This window comes from Heterocephalus glaber, unplaced genomic scaffold (genome assembly GCF_053883595.1).
Source record: "Heterocephalus glaber isolate CG9 unplaced genomic scaffold, H.glaber_assembly_v1.0 deba00001523, whole genome shotgun sequence".
Classification (NCBI taxonomy): domain Eukaryota; kingdom Metazoa; phylum Chordata; class Mammalia; order Rodentia; family Bathyergidae; genus Heterocephalus; species Heterocephalus glaber.
Window position 1 is genome coordinate 1,069,100 of NW_028258327.1, and position 16,584 is coordinate 1,085,683.

General features: G+C 45.8%; 1 protein-coding gene across 4 annotated transcripts in view; it reads right to left on the reverse strand.

Annotated features, from left to right (window-relative positions):
• Positions 1 to 16,584, reverse strand: part of Tmem181 (transmembrane protein 181) — a 75,879-nt gene that overhangs the window by 45,567 nt on the left and 13,728 nt on the right. Inside the window, exons 1-3 of one of the 4 annotated variants that reach the window (XM_087187907.1) lie at positions 16,446 to 16,572; positions 9,270 to 9,403; positions 1,760 to 1,863 (exon numbers count right to left, since the gene is read on the reverse strand). In XM_087187907.1, coding sequence (XP_087044033.1) covers positions 1,760 to 1,853 — 94 coding nt within the window. In that variant the 5' untranslated portion in view covers positions 1,854 to 1,863; positions 9,270 to 9,403; positions 16,446 to 16,572. Of the gene's footprint in view, positions 1 to 1,759; positions 1,864 to 8,532; positions 8,571 to 9,269; positions 9,404 to 16,445; positions 16,583 to 16,584 lie in introns of those variants that run through there. The other 3 variants (XM_004874553.4, XM_087187906.1, XM_004874552.4) reach the window with 3 other exon arrangements.

The following is a 16,584-nucleotide window of genomic DNA, read 5'->3' on the forward strand; positions in this document are numbered from 1 at the left end:
CAGCTGGAACATCAGTCTTCTCCTGCTTTTGGACTCAGATTTGACTGGACTTACACCATCAGCCATCCTGGTTCTCGGGCCTTCAGACTCAACTGCTCTATACCATCTGCACTCTAGGCTCTCCAGCTTGCTGACTCTGACCCTGGGACTTCTCAGACTCTGTAATGTGTGAGCCAGTCCTTACAACAGAGACAGACAGAGACAGACAGAGAGACAGAGACAGAGACAATATTCTGTGAGATGAAGGAAAGCGATGTGGAAATCCTGACATTATTTTTACGGTATCAGCCTAGTGTATCACTTTTCATTTCAGAGTGGAGAACACTGGATATAATCAGGGATATCTGAGATAACGTGGCTTAAAGAAATAAAAGCTGAGGTCCCTCTGAGACCGGAGACCTAACCTACCAATCTGAAAGTAAGTAAGATAATGTTGTACTGTGATTCATAGTCTTTACTCTTTGGTCACTTAAGAGGAAGGAAAAGAAGGTGACTGCTGTTGCTATTGCTACCATCATCATCTCAGCTTCATCGTCACCATTACCATCAGGTAAGTGACCAAAATGGCCGCTCTGTCCCCTCAGCCTCCTCAGTCCCTGCACCAACCCAAATTTCAGTTTAGGTAAGAAAATAGCCTTTTGAAGCTCAGATGTTTGTGAGACAGGTTAAGTCTCACTGTCATTCACACTTTGGTGTTACGTGCATCAATTAAATAGCTACCAGAAATCAAGCTCAATTAAAAAAGGTATTTTACTTAAAAGGAAAAGAAAGAAGGCAGGTGTGGGGTAGGCCTGTAATTCCAGCTGCTTGGAAGGAAGGCTGAGGCAGGAGAATCTTAAGTTCAAAACCAGCTTAGGTAACTTAGCAAGAGCTTATCTCAAAATAAAAAAGGACTGGGGATATAACTCAGTGATAGAGTGTTCCTGGGTTCAAGTCTCAGTATGACGGGGAGGGAAGAGGAAAGAAAAAAAGAAAGAAAGAAATGCAAGAGGAACAGACTCTCCAACATTTGTCAGGCTCCTGTTGCCCATCTTCTGGACAGGACTGAGACCCAGGTTTCTGGGAACCTTGTAAAAACCAATGAAGGCCACTTGGGTCTGTGGTTCTGCGTTTTCTATCTGAGAGGAAGGAGGGTAGCTAGCCTAGAGCATTTCAAATGCATTTTTGAAGCCAAAATCATCATGGTACATACAGCTCTTCCCTCCAAACAACTTGCCATGAAGCAGCAAGGTGCCCTGAAGGCAAGGGTGAAGGCACATCTGCAGGCTCCCAGCTGGAACCACCATCCTGCTGCCCAGCCATCTTTATGGGGCCCTGCCAAGGGCTCTGGATGTCACCAGAGCACCCTCCTGACCCCCTGCTCCACCTGCACCCATGCTTATAGCTATTACCCCCAGCTTTATTCACTGCATCAAGACTTCAGTGCAGCCGGTCTACCCATCAGGGAGTGGATTCTGGATTCCACAGGGCACAACAGACTAGGAATGTTCGCTTGGCCAATAAAAGGTTGGTGACCAAGGCTGCCAGTGCTGCCAAGCAGAGGTGCGGCCTCTGGTTGCTGGGCAGGACATGGCCAGGGATACTCGCCCTGCTCACTGAGCCGCAGGGGCTCCATCTGCCTTGTAGCTCAGGGAGAAGGGCTCATCTCCCTCTACACTGGACAATAGGGGAAACAAGGAGGCATGCTGGGCTGGCTGAGAAGACACATCAAGGGGCCTATGAATAATAAAATGATGAAATGCTTAAAAACTGAACTTACCTCTGATCCCAACGAAGACGGTCAGGCCAAAACAGATGAAGAAGACCACGAATACAAGGACAAAGTGGCGCTTGGAGAGCGTGTAGAGCCTCATGGGAGCCAGCCTGGGGAGCAGAAGCGAAGAGGTGAGGGAGACACACAGGATCCACAGATCATCTACACAACCTCCACACTCCCTGCCCAGGCCCCCCACCTTCCCACCCTAATAAGCCCTCATATCTCAAGTGGATCCACCTCAAGAACTACTTTGACCAAACAGTCTCAAGGACCCAGGTACCAGAGCCATACGAGGCAGGCTCTGAGAACCCAGAGCTCCTCACATGAGGCTTTCCCTTGGGGCCCATCCCCGTGAAAAACAGCCTGGCCGCCTGAGTCTGTGTTTGATGCCCACCAAGCAGTGGCCTGCAGTTCTCTGTGACTTATGCCACCAGGGAAGCCCACTCAGAGGGTGAAGTCTAGAAACTTTGTCAGAAGAAAATGTGGGGGTGTGGGTAGGAATCAGTTCTCTCTCAGAACCCCCTGTATAAGGGGAAGCAAACAAAAGTTTGTAGAGGGCAGATGACAAATGCCTGCAGCTTGTGCACTACAGGCACCTGGCTTTGCCTTCCAAAGTGGCCAAGGCCCCACATAAACATACGATCGTGTCTGTGTTCCTATTAACTTCATTTATGGAAAGAGGCGCAGGCAGGGCTTGGCTGACCAACTCCTACCCTGAACCCAAAGGCGGGCCCCCCACACCAAGGAACTGAGCCTGGCTGTGGCCTTCCTTTGCTGTCTGTGTGCTGAAGTTCCAAAGTTCTCTGGCTGGGACCGACAGCAGCAGAAAGACTTGACTCTTGCAATCAGAGACAGGAGTGGCCTGAGACCCAGGGAAAGGTTGTTGACTCATGTATACACACACACTCTCCCTTACACACCCAGGACTCAGCTGCTGGGCAGGAAGCCAGCCACCAGGACGGACTGAGGGCGAAGGTGAAGCCTAGGAGCCACTGTGGCTCTGACGTGGCCCTGCTGACAGCAAAGGACCAGTGTGACCAGCCAGTGGATACACACACTACCCAGAAGACTTTGAGACCAGTGTCACTGGGCTCATGAATGACGGGCCCAGGGAAGGCTCCGAGGTTTCTCCGGGACCCAAGTCCAAATGCTGACCCACAAGTGACCCTACCTGGCATGAGAAGAGAAGCTAGTGCTATAAGTGGCCTCAGCCCAACTTGGATTTGGGCACAGAGGGCTGCTGGTATTAGAGACAGAAATGCCCTCCAGGACACAGCCCAGTTTTCTCAATTCACAAAAGAGGAAGATGAGGTCTGGAGACAACAGAGCTGCCCAAGCTGTCACAGCTCTGGTCTTTGGCAGCACCTGCCACTCCCCTGGAGGGGGCTCTGGGAAGCAGGACCTGGATCTGTTAATTCCCTTCTGGGCAGCCCCATGGGATGTGAGGCCGGAGAACCAGTATCTCCTGTGTCCCTTCTTGTGACAAGTCAAGTCTATTACTCGGTTCTTGGCACAGTGTGTTTAATATACAGTGTTTTAGTACACAAGATTTCTAGGCAACTGCACAGGGCATTTTGATATTGAAAAACACACAAAGCTAAAGTGACTGGATGGTGGGGAAATACAAATGCAGTTTAGTTAATGGTATGGCACTGATGCTGTTTTTAATCAATGTGCCAGGTTACTTCAGACACTGACATCAGGGGAAGCTGGGGAAAGGTGTACATTGCCACTCTCCTGTGAATGTAAAATTGTTGTGAGAAGTTACACAGAGGCACTCGTGAGCTTTTCCATTACACCACCCTCGGGGGCCTGTCCCTGCACAGAGGCACTGGCCCAGGACTGAGCAACAGCCCCGCAAGCAGAGGCCAAAAGGAGACCTGGAAGCAGAGAAAAGCAGAGTAAGAATCATTAAAAACTTTGAATTCTAAAGCACATTATTGACACCCTAAAAGCACTGCTACTTGGCAGGTGGGAAGCAAGGCTGAAGAGCCATTAAGAAAGGGCACTAAGGCACAGGCTAACTTGGCATCGTACAGACCACCCGGGCCATGCCACCTTGCCCCTTGGGAGCCTCGACGAAACCCATTCTTTCCCTTCCTCAAAACTTCCACTGAGACTCAACTGATTAGAAAATCCCTTGGTACAGCAACTTGAAGGAAAAGACCCAGAGAAAGCACACTAATCCCTCAGCTTAAGAAATGAAACCCAGAGAACTTGGCTGGCTGGAGAGGGTGGGCAAGAGGCCTTGCTTTCTGCAGTCTTCATGTCCTGACAAACAGCAAACCTTTCAGGGAGGCTGGGGCCAGAACCCCCAGCCCAAACGGCTGCTTCGGGTCAGATGGCATCCAGACAGGACGGCACTGTGGGATGACACCTTCCCCTCTTTGGTCCTGTCTGCTCTCAGCCTGCCATCTAAGAGCTTTGAACCAGGCGGGTATGGTGGCTGACTCCTGCAATCCCAGCACTCTCGGGGGCTGAGGAAGAAGAATCACAACTTCGATCCCAGCCTGGGCAACTTAATGACTTAGTGGACCCTGACTCAAAATTAAAAAATAAAAAGGGCGGGGAGAACCTGGGAATGTAGCTCAGTGTGAAAGACCTGGGTTCAATCCCCAGTATGACAATGAATAAATGAATGCTGTGAACCAAAGAGTGAGTGACTTCTGACTTTACTGAATAGTGGAAAACTTCCCAAACAGAGGTAGAGAATTGGACACAGAGATAAGTGAGGCATATAGAACTCCAACTAGCCATGATCAAAAAAAATCTACATCTAGACATACAATAGTCAAGATCCCAGAAACCCAACAGAAGAAAAAAATCCTACACGCAGTTAGAGAAAAGAAACAAATCACCTACAAAGGAAAGCCCATCAGAATCACAGCAGACTTCTCAACACAAACCCTCAAATCAAGGAGAGCCTGGAGTGAAGTATTTCAAGCCTTAAAAGAAAATAACTTCCAACCTAGACTGTTGTACCCTGTAAAATTATCTTTCAAAATCGATGGGGAAATTAGATATTTCCATGACAACGAACACCTGAGAAATTTCATGAACACCAAACCAGCACTACAAGCAATTCTAAACAATATCCTAGAAAAAAGCAATGAAGGCCACAACTCCCTGAGGCCCAAGAGAGGGAAGCCACCAGGCAAGGTAAGACACTAAAGGGAAAGGGGGAAAAAATAAGAAATAAAAGAGCCAACAAAAGTAAAACATCATGACAAGGATAAATCAATATCTATCAATTATAACCCTCAATGTTAATGGCCTCAATTCACCAATCAAAAGAAATAGACTGGCAGAATGGATTAAAAAGGAAAATGCAACAATATGCTGTATACAAGAAACACACCTAACTCAAAAAGAAACTCACAGACTGAAAGTAAAAGGATGGAAAACAGTTCTCCATGCCACAGGAACCCAAAAGAAAGCAGGGGTAGCAATCTTATTTGCAGACAAAGTAGATTTCAAACCAAAACTAATTAAGAGAGACAAAGACGGTCACTACATCCTTGTGAAGGGAACAATCCAAGAGGAAGAGATGACAATCCTAAATATATATGCACCAAATACAAATGCCCCCAACTATACAAAACAAATATTAATGGACATGAAAAACCAAATAAACACTAACACAACTGTAGTGGGGGACCTCAATACCCCACTATCACAAATAGACAGATGATCTAGACAAAAAGTTAACAAGGAAATTCTAGAACTGAACCAAGCTATTGAACAAATGGACTTAATAGATGTTTACAGAGTGTTCCACCCCACAAAATCAGAATACACATTCTTTTCGGCTGCACATGAGTCATTCTCCAGAATACCACATGCTAGCTCACAGGACATGTCTAAGTAAATGTAAAAGAATAGAAGTTACCCCCTGTATATTATCAGACCATACTGCAATAAAATTGGAGATCAATAACACAAGAAACCACAAAACCTCAACAAACACCTGGAAACTGAATAACACCCTCTTGAACAATCAATGGGTCACAGAAGTAATTAAAGAAGAAATTATACAGTTTCCACAAGTAAATGAAAATGCCAGTACAACATACAGGAATCTATGGGACACAATGAAAGCAGTTCTATGCGGGAAATTCATAGCAGTGAATGCTCATATTAGGAAAACAGAGAAAACTCAGATAAATAACCTAATGCAGAACCTCAAGCTCCTAGAAAAAGAAGAGCATAACAAATCCAAAGCTCATACAAGAGAGGAAATTATAAAGATCCCAGCAGAAATCAATGCAATGGAGACTAAGAGAATGATACAAAAAAATCAATGAATCAAAAAGTTGGTTTTTTGAAAGAATAAATAAAATCAACAAACCTTTAGCCAACCTTATCAAAAAAAGGAAAGAAAAGGCACAAATACATGTAATTAAGAATGAAAAAGGTGAAGTCACAACAGATCCAACAGAAATCCAGAGGATCATCAATACCTACTTCGAAAACCTCTACTCCAATAAAATGGAAAACACAGAAGAAATGGGCAGATTTCTAGATACATACGAATTGCCAAAGTTAAATGAAGAAGATACAGAAATTTTAAACACCCCAATTACAATGAGTGAAATTGAAAATGTAATAAAATATTTACAACAAAGAAAAGCCCAGGTCCAGATGGCTTCACTGCTGAATTTTACAAGACATTTAAAGAAGAACTAATGCCATTCCTCTTTAAACTCATCAAGGAAACTGAAAGGGAAACAATACTTCCAAATTCATTCCTGGAAGCAGGTGTTACTTTGATTCCAAAACCAGGGAAAAACCCAACCCAAAAAGAGAACTACAGGCCAAACTCCCTAATGAACACAGATGCAAAAATCCTCAACAAGATACTGGCAAACAGAATACAGAGGGTCGTCAAGAAGATCATACACCCTGACCAAGTCAGATTTATCCCAGGGATGCAAGGATGGTTCAACATTCATAAATCAATAAATGTAATACACCATATTAACAGAGTCAAGGACAAAAACCATACAATCATCTCATGCAGAAAAAGCATTCGACAAAATCCAGCACCCATTCATGATAAAAACCCTACAGAAAATTGGAACAGAAGGTCTTTATCTTAACCTGATTAAGGCTATCTATGAAAAACCAACCCCCAACATCATACTAAATGGTCAAAAACTGAAAACTTTCACACTAAAATCAGGAACAAGACAAGGATGCCCACTATCACCACTCCTGTTCAATATAGTTCTGGAAACATTAGCCACAGCAATTAGAAAAGAGAAAGAAATAAAAGGAATAAAGATAGGAAAAGAAGAAGTTAAACTGTTATTATTTGCTGACGATATGATACTTTACATAGAAGACCCAAAAAACTCAGTCAAAAGTCTTCTAGACCTAATTGACAGATTCAGTAGAGTAGCTGGATACAAGGTCGACACTCAAAACACAGTAGCCTTCTTGTACACAAATAACAGACTCACTGAGAGAGAAATTAGGGAAACAATTCTGTTTACAAGAGCATCCCAAAAAATGAAATATCTAGGAATCAATCTAACAAAGGAAGCAAAAGACCTCTACACTGAAAACTACAGCACTCTGAAAAAAGAGATCAAAGAGGATACAAGAAAATGGAAAGACATCCCTTGCTCCTGGGTAGGAAGAAACAATATAGTGAAAATGGCCATACTTCCAAAACTACTATATAGATTCAATGCAATGCCAATTGAAATTCCAACAATATACTTCACAGAACTAGAGAAAACAATTCAAAAATTCATTTGGAGCCCTGAGAGACCTAGAATAGCTAAAGCAATTCTAAGCAACAGAGACATGGCTGGGGGTATCACAATCCCCAACTTGAAACTATACTACAAAGCTACTGTGATAAAATCAGCATGGTACTGGCAAAGGAACAGACCTGAGGATCAGTGGAATAGATTAGAAGATGCAGAAACAACTCCAGACATGCTCGGCCACCTCATCTTTGACAAAGGAGCCAACCACCATCGTTGGAGGAAAGATAGCCTATTTAATAAATGGTGTTGGAAAAACTGGATCTCAACCTGCCAAAGATTAAAGCTAGACCCATACCTATCATCATGCACTAAACTAAGATCAAAGTGGATTAAAGATATAAATATTAAGACAGAAACACTAAACTTGCTGGAAGATAAGTTAGGTAGAACTCTTGAAGACATTGGCATAGGAAAAGACTTCAGGAAAAGACTCAGCAGCACAGGAACTAGAAGAAAGAATCAGCAACTGGGATCTCATCTTATTAAAAAGCTTCTGCACTGCAAAAGAAACCACCAACAGAGCTAAAAGACAATATACAATATGGGAAAAAATTTTTAGCAGCTGTACCTCAGACAAAGGACTACTATCTAGAATATATAAAGAACTGAAAAAAATCAGGCCCCCCCCAAATTCAAAGACCCAATTCAAAAATGGCCATCTGAAATGAACAGACATTTCTCAAAGAAGTAAAAGCAGCAAACAAATATATGAAAAAATGTTCAACGTCACTGGTCATTCAAGAGATGCAGATGAAAACAACACTGAGATTCCACCTCAACCCAGAAAGAATGGCTGCTACCAAGAAATCAACCAATAACAAATGCTGGTGGGGTTGTGGAGAGAAAGGAACCCTTCTCCTTTGTTGGTGGGAGTGCAGACTGGTGCAACCACTGTGGAAGTCAGTATGGAGATACCTCAAAGAACTAGGACTAGAAGTCCCATATGACCCAGCTATTCCCCTGGTGGGTATCTTCCCAAAAGAATTAAAAGTATCATACCACAGTGATATATGTGCACCCATGTTCATAGCGGCACAGTTTGTAACAGCTAAAGCTTGGAAGCAGCCCAAGTGCCCATCAGCTGGAAACTGGATAAAGAAAATGTGGTTTTTTAATAAAATGGAGTACTACTCAGCCATAAAGAATGAAAAACTAGTCATTTATAGCTAAATGGATGCATATCGAGGCCATACTCTTAAGTGAAATAAATAGGACACACATGTGTAAATACCAAATAGTCTCACTAGTATGAGAAACTGATAGTGTAAACAAGGGTTAAAATGATTAAAATGAATAACTGATAATTTGAAATAGGAAAAAAGGTCCAAAGACGAAGTAGTGAAGGGAGGGGAAGGGGAAAGGAAAAGAGGGAAAGGAAAAACTATGAGAAAAGAAAAAAAAATGGAAATGAAATCTATGTAAATAGGTAAGGGCAGAGAGGTTGAAGGGTGCACAGGTAATGGGGAAAAAAATAAGAACCAAGATAGATTATGTACAGGTACAAACACCCAATGATAAATGTAAATGAATTGTATACCTAAAATGTACCAATAAAATGTACCAATAAATTTAATTTAAAAAAAAACACAGCCACCAGATCAACTGCCACCATTATTCCAAAGTGTTCATGCAGTGTCCTCAGGCTGGAGGTGAGATGCCAGGGGAGGCAGGGACTGCCCATTACCCACTACACCCCAGCCAAGGCAGCATGCCTGCTGATGAAGTCTGCTACCCACCTGACCAGGGCAGGAAGACATCTACAAACCCCTGCCAGCACTCGATGACATCTCTTGTTCTTCACATCAGTTCTGTATGTTATGAACTGATGCTCTGTACATCAGTTGTCCTCTCCAGGCTCAGGTATATTTTCCTACCAGCCATCCAACACACATACTATAAAATCTCAGCCTAGCTGGAGCCCCAGACTTTGAAAGATCTTCCAAATGCAATGAAGCATTAACACCCTTAGACTTTTGGGGGTTCTTCTAAACTAATCTCAGTTTCATAGGTGTTTTAAAACATCAGACATTTTTCCTAGAGAAACCAAAATGCCTTTATTGGAAAGCCTGTCCCCCAAATCTGCAGCTATAATCCAAGCTGTTGTAAAACCTACCTTCCCCTCAGTAGGCACATTCACAACCACTTACAAAGAGACTGCTACCACATGAGGTGAGGTCTGTGGAGACCCCAATTCACATGTGAAAACAACTGGACAACGACCCTGCACGGCTCTCTGTGGCTTATAAGGACAGGCTGGCCTCTTGTTGTTCTTTGCCTCTCCTCCCTTCTTTCCGCTTGCTCCCGTGACCTCATCCAGTCTTAAGCTTGATATACCAGGTAGGTGGGTATAATTCCCTTAGAGGGATCTCAGCCCAGGCCTCTCCCCTAACCTCCAGACCCCTATTAAACTGCCCATGTGCCACCTCCACTTGTATCCAACAGGAAACTCAATTGTGACCCCTCTGGCCCCAAACCCTTGATGTTCTCCCTCATGTGATCCCCCTGCAGCATTCCCCCTCAGGATCTGGCAATTCCACCTTTTAGATGCTTAAGCCAAAACCCATGGACACCACACAGAGCCCAGAATAGAGAGCAGAAAGATAAAAGCCACCTAGGTCAGAGAGACCTGACACCACAGGGTTGAGGCTAGCCATGCCCCACCTCAACTTCTAGAGAGCCATCATTTACCCCAGTGAGCCAAGCCACTGTTCATGAGATAGCAGATCAAAACCAAAATCTGAGGTGGGCAGGGTGGCACTCTGAGGGGCTGAGGCAAGAGGATTACAAGTTCCAATTCCACCTGGGAAGTTTTTTCAGACCCTGTCACAAAATAAAAAAAATCAAAAGGGCTGGGAATGTAATTCAATGTAAAGGCCCTAGACTCATTCCCTGGTACCAAAAAGAAAAAAGCTTCCCATGGATACACATTACCCCACACATACAAACCAAATTTAGAATGTAACTCAAGAGAACCAAGTCACCCAGGCATGGAAAAGCTTCTCTCTCAAGCCACCCTGAATTGTCCTTTCACAATGGAAGACGGTCATCAGCCACAGCTGCCAGCAAGTGCTACCCTCCCTGCTGCCTCTGGTCACTCCGTCCTGGTCCCTCACCCCCACGAACCCACCTTGCCTCAGGTGGGGTGTCCTCAGCCACTCTGAGAGACAGCAACTATCTGCCCACCTGCAGGACTCCATGCCAAGCCCCATTTGGGATTTTATGAACATGATCAGTTGTTCATCCACGTCCATGGCCTCCACAACCCAGGGCTGCCACCGCATTTGGCCTTCCAGTGCTCAACATGTGCCCTACAAAGAGCAGGCGTCCATTAACTTCATATTCCCTGCACGACTGCTCACCCTTCCCTAGTCTTATTCTTTTTTTCTGTGTTCCAGTACATTCCCTGCTACAATAAAATGCTGACCAGTGAATTACAGGATTTAACTATTTTCTTCCCCCATGTTGTCTTTCAATGGCATCTGTGGCTCCGGCTTTACCATCTCTGTCTTCTGAGGTGGGCAAAGCAGTTCCACAACACATGGGTCCAAAAGGCCTTCTGTTGGGTCCCCACTGAAGTCCTCCACGCTGGTTCTGCCAGCTTGTGATGGTTGAGTGATTGTGTCAACCTGAGAAGTTTGGTTGAGAAGCTTAGCTACATCGGCTCAGCAATCCCATGCCATAGGGCATGGGAGAACCATCCTAGGCTCTGAGCCTGGATGTTAAAAAGGGGAAGTGTGGAAGGACACAGCTGCTTCTGTTCCTTCAGAGGAGCTCCCGTCTTCACCTTGGACGTCATTGCCTGCCTTCCAGAGAAAACTCTTCAGCCTTCAATCACAGACCCATGGGCCTCCTCATACAGACTCCCTACAGGACACTGCAGTGAGCTCCAGACCTTCAACTGAATCATTCAGTCTCCAGTCATACGATTCTGTGGGTGGCCATTGTGAGCCAATCTTGTAAATCCTTGTATATTTGTATATCTTATGTTACATTTGTTTTTCCAGTATACTAACTGATACACAGCTGGAAAGTCCTTGTCCCCATTAGACTGGCTGAGCACCTCAGGCCCCTGCAGCCAACATTACAGTGCCCACTACACACTTCTCCCTCCTATGCAGGCTCCTTGAGGTCCATAAAAACAGACATAAGAGGGTGGGAGGCCTGGCCATGCACACATAGGCCACAAGATGGACAGGAGTGGGGTGTGTGGGGAATTCCAGAAAACACCTCAGGGGGCTGACTTTAGTGAGAGGAAAAAGCAAGCACCAGCAATCACCACCTGTACCCCAACCAGTGCCTGAAGCCAGCACCCTGACCACTCCAGTCCTGTGCGGGCAACATCACCCAGGAGGTGGAAGGCTTGTGAACAAGATATATTTTATCTCATCTCATCATGCTACCAGTTTAGTAGGTAGATATGAGCATACTTCATTCTTCAGTATTAATTCAGTGTTACTAATTTGCTACTTGTTCAACTGATACCCTGATTTCCCTCTTTAGAATTTAATAATTAGGATCTAAGCACTGGAAAGAGATTTTAAATCTCTCGGCCTGTACTTACATTTTAGTGAAGATTTTATTTTGTTCACAACTGAAATAAAAACAGTATCTTCTTTGGCACTGGCCTGCTGCCTATCAGCCTGGCCCCCCAATTTCTAACGCTATGGATGTGAGCACTACTCCCGAGCCTCAGTTTCCTCATCTGCAAAAAGCAGATAAGCAGAATATTTACAGGGTACCTGGGAAATGTAATGAAATAAAAAATAAAGTATTTCAAACAGCAGTTGAGAAGGTAGCAAGAACTCAATCATGTTGGTTATTAGAAGTCATGGCTGTAGTTTTTCTCCTCCCTCTAGCATGGGAGGAGGGGTCTCACTAAGTTGCCCAGGCTGACCTCAAACCTCTAGGCTCAAGCAATCTTCTTGCCTTGGCCTCCTAAGTAGCTGGAACTAAAAGTTCCTGGTTTCTCTATTTCTTTTTTTTTTGGTACCGAGGATCGAACTCAGGATCTTGCGCTTGCGAGCCAGGCTGCAGAACCACTGAGCTAAATCTCCGGGCCTTCTCTATTTCTTATTTGTGAAAAAAATGTCTTCACTGGCACAGTATCTCTGAAGACCCACTGTATAAAGTGCTCTCTCCTCTACCTCCAGCCAAGGAAGGAAAGGGCAGGAGCTAGCACTTCCTGAGCACCACTTGCTATCACACTAAGGCCTTGGGTGGGGGCAGATATTACCAGGCCATTTTGAATATGGAAAAACAGGCTGAGGTGGGGTCCCAGGCAGCAGGAGGTGGAGGTGGAGGTGGAGGTAGACTTGGAATCCACCAGTGCATACCCAACTAACATGCTCCTGTACACCAAAATCTTTGCTTTTAAAATAACCTGCCACTGGGCTGGAGATTTAGCTTAGTGGCGCTGCTCCTACCTCAAAAGCGCAAGGTCCTGAGTTCAATCCCTGGTACTGCCAAAAAAAAAAAAAAAAGAAAGCCTACCACTTAATGAGTTCTAAGGAGAAACTTCTGAGGGGAAGAACAGAATAAGTCTGAAATTTCAATCAGCCAAATTGAATATATTACCAATAATTTCTTTAGCTACTCAAGAATTGATTAGGCTTCAAAAAAGCCATTATGTGAACACTCAAAGCCCAACAACCCACACACATCATAACAAGCAGAGTTTTAGGGTCTCAGGAAGTGTGAGTTCATGTGTATCCTTTCCAGGCCCCAAGCTCAGTGGCTCACACCTAGGAGCTGCCCAGGCCGAAAGGAACAAGGAAGCAGGTCAAGTGCCGGTCAGTACACCTGATCTCCACACAGGAAGTACTGGGCATGGCTCCAACCCAGCACCAGGCATTGCAGCCTGAGGGTCCAGAAGCCAGGCAGGGAGCCCTCTCCACTATAGCCCTACAGATAACCTGGAGCGCACCACTATGCCTCTAGGACTTCAGATTCTTGAACTGTTACACCCACAAAGCATGAACCCCACTGTCTGTGGCCGATGTGAGGAAGAATCCTTTATCTTGTGTGGCTGTAGAGGGTAGTGATCAAGAGGCTAGGAGCATAGGCCCTGGAGCCCAACCACCTGGGTTCCTCAGCTGAGATTTACAGCTTGACCCTGAGAAACTCACTGGACTCCTCTGCACCTCAGTTTCCTCATCTGTAAAATGGGGATAAGCATGCGACAGTGAGGATTTCGTGAAATGATGTAAAATGACACAACAGTACTTAGTGCATAGTTAAATCTCAAGCAGTTCTCTTTTCTTTCTGGAGATCATTTTGGTTCAGAAATATATGAATATGAATATATAAATATAGAGGTATGACCAAAGAGAGTGAATGTTTAAGTAAAAATTTTAAAAATTTATTACAGTAAAAGACACATCACCAGTAGCCATCCTTATCCCACACTTAACCCATCATTCTTGTCTCTTTCTGGAGCAGTTCTCAAAGTCCTCTTTCATGTCTTTTCATGACTGCCTTGATGTCCTGAATCAATTCAGAACATTTACAGCAATTTCTGTCAAATAAAAACATTATGATATGTCTTCATCTACCTTATAAACCAGATCTCCCATGATGCAACTTCTGGCTCTTCCCAAAAACCAAAATGACCATGAAAGATAAACATTTTGAATCAATGCAGTATATCACGGCAGCCACAACACTGCTCACAAAAAAAAAGACTCCCAGAACTGCTTCAGAAAGTGGCAAGAATGATGGGACAAATGTGTTTGAAGTAAGGGGAGGTATCTGAGAGGGATTAATGGCACGTCTTTTACTGTCATAAAACTTTTAAATGTAAGCATTCACGTACTTTGTGAAAAAATATACATATAGATATATACAGATAGGTAGATAGATATATTCTATGAGATGCAATCCTAAGTAATCTAATAATCCTAAACAAGATTGCAGGAACAGACTACTGACCCAAGCCTGATGGCCTCTCAGGCACCCAGGGGGCCCTGAAGCCACAGTAGGCTCCACCATGATTAATTTGTTGCTAGCAAAAAAGTGGTCTAATATACTTCTGCACAAAAATGCCCCAGAATAAGAGATGTGTAAATGCACTTAAAAAATGACTTGCAGTGCCAAGCAAGAGACACACAACGCCAACCTACTGACATCTGCAGAGAAATGCCATAGCAAGACCAAAGTAACCAATGAATATGAGAGTCTCAGCTGCAATGGGCCCCATAGCTCAAACAAGAAGCCAATGTGACAACTATTCAAGATTGTGCCCCACACCGGGCCGAAGTTCTGGCATCTCTCCTATTCCTGGCAGTATCACAGAAGGGATGGAGGTGGCAGAAAACTCCAGGCTAACGCTGTAAGAACTGGGCACACTTTCTTCTGGCTGGTTTTGATGACAATCTCTCCTGCCTTTCCAAAAAGCATAGGCTGGGCCAAATGTGACCAGGGAGGACACCAGGGCCAAATGTGACCAGGGAGGACACCAGGCCAGCATCTGCAGCTGCTGAGTGGGGGGCCAGGCTGTTATGCTCCTCCAGGCAGCCCTCTTCCCTCTTACTCCTTCCTTCCCCAAGCTGTCCTTTCCGCTCTATCCCTTCTTCCCTCCAAGATCACCCTCACCCTACCACGCACTAAAATCCAGGACACGATTCAGATGTTCAGGCTTGACAAATGTCAAGTAAGGTTTTATTTGCTGCCAAAACCTTTCTGCAACTCTCAGATCGTGCCATTCTGAACCCTGGTGGCTATCTGACATCCAGATATCCACACCCCATCGCCCCGCCCCCTTGCCGGACAGAACCAGAGGGAGGGTGCCCAGGGATAGCCACACTGTGGCTAACAAGTCCTTCATTTACGCTTTGGGCTGCGGTTCCTCCCCAAGACCTTTCCTCAGTCGTGGCTTCCCTTCCACTTAGTGCCCTGTCCTATAACAGACAGTGCTTAAGCAGCAGCCCCAGTTGCAGTTCAGGCCAAGGCCCAAGTCCCGAACACAGTTTCGCACAGGAAGGGAACTAAGGACAGGAATCTCACTGCTGTGCAGATGGAAAAGGTCGTCTGTGAGGACCCCTGAAGTATGCAGCAGGTGCCACTCCACAGGGTCACAACCCCCCAAGGCATGGTCCCCTCAGAGTTCCCTAAGGTAACAAGAAACGCACCAGAAGGCTGTCCTTGGAGTTATCTCGACCACCTGGCTTTTAAATAAAAGAAAGATCTTTAAAATATCCACTTGGTCTGACATTTTATTCGAGTTAGCGCTCCATCATGACAAGTGACCAAAGCCAAACGTCTAAGGAAGCAGAATCGGGGAAAAGTGTCCTTCTATTACAGGCGCTTGAACTGAAGCAACCCCCACCCCGTACCATTTTTCTGTCTCCAAAAGTCCAAAGCTACCTGAGTCGCACACAGACCTGCCGGTGCCCGCCCCACAAACCGAAAATTCGGGCTCTCCTGCTCAGGACAAACCCCCTGTAACTGCACTTGGCGGGACCCCGCCTTTTAATCTCTTTTCCGAACGGCCCCTGAGGGACACCCGGGTGACGCTGCAGCGTCCAAAGGCTGCTTTGGGGACAGCGTCCATGGGGTCCCCGGACAGGTTTTTCCTCATTAAAGCCTCTGCACTTCAGAGGTACTCGAGCCCAAAGTCAGCAGATAGCACAACTCATAAAACTCAGCATCCCAGAAATCCACCGAGGCTGTGCCGGCCCCGCAAGTCCACGTCACCAGGCGCCACCGGCCCGGCCCGGCCCGGCCCGGCCCGGCCGGCCTGGCCTCGACTGCAGGTCCAACCTCAGCGGGCGCCACCATCTCGGCTCGCCGGGACAGGCCCCCGGCAGCCACCCCGAGCAATCCCTCCATCGGCTTGTCCTCGGCTTGCGGGGACAGGCCCACCACCAGCCAGCCCTCTGGTCAGGGGACCCCGACTCTGCCGGCCTAGCACTCACGGTTCCATCTCGGCGGCCCGGCCCCGGCCCGGCCCCGGCCCGGCCACTGCGCGTCCCAAAGCTGCAGCGGCAGCCGGAGCCGGAGCAACGGGCCACGGAAAACGCGGCCGAGCGCGACGCGCGGTCACGTGCGCGGAAG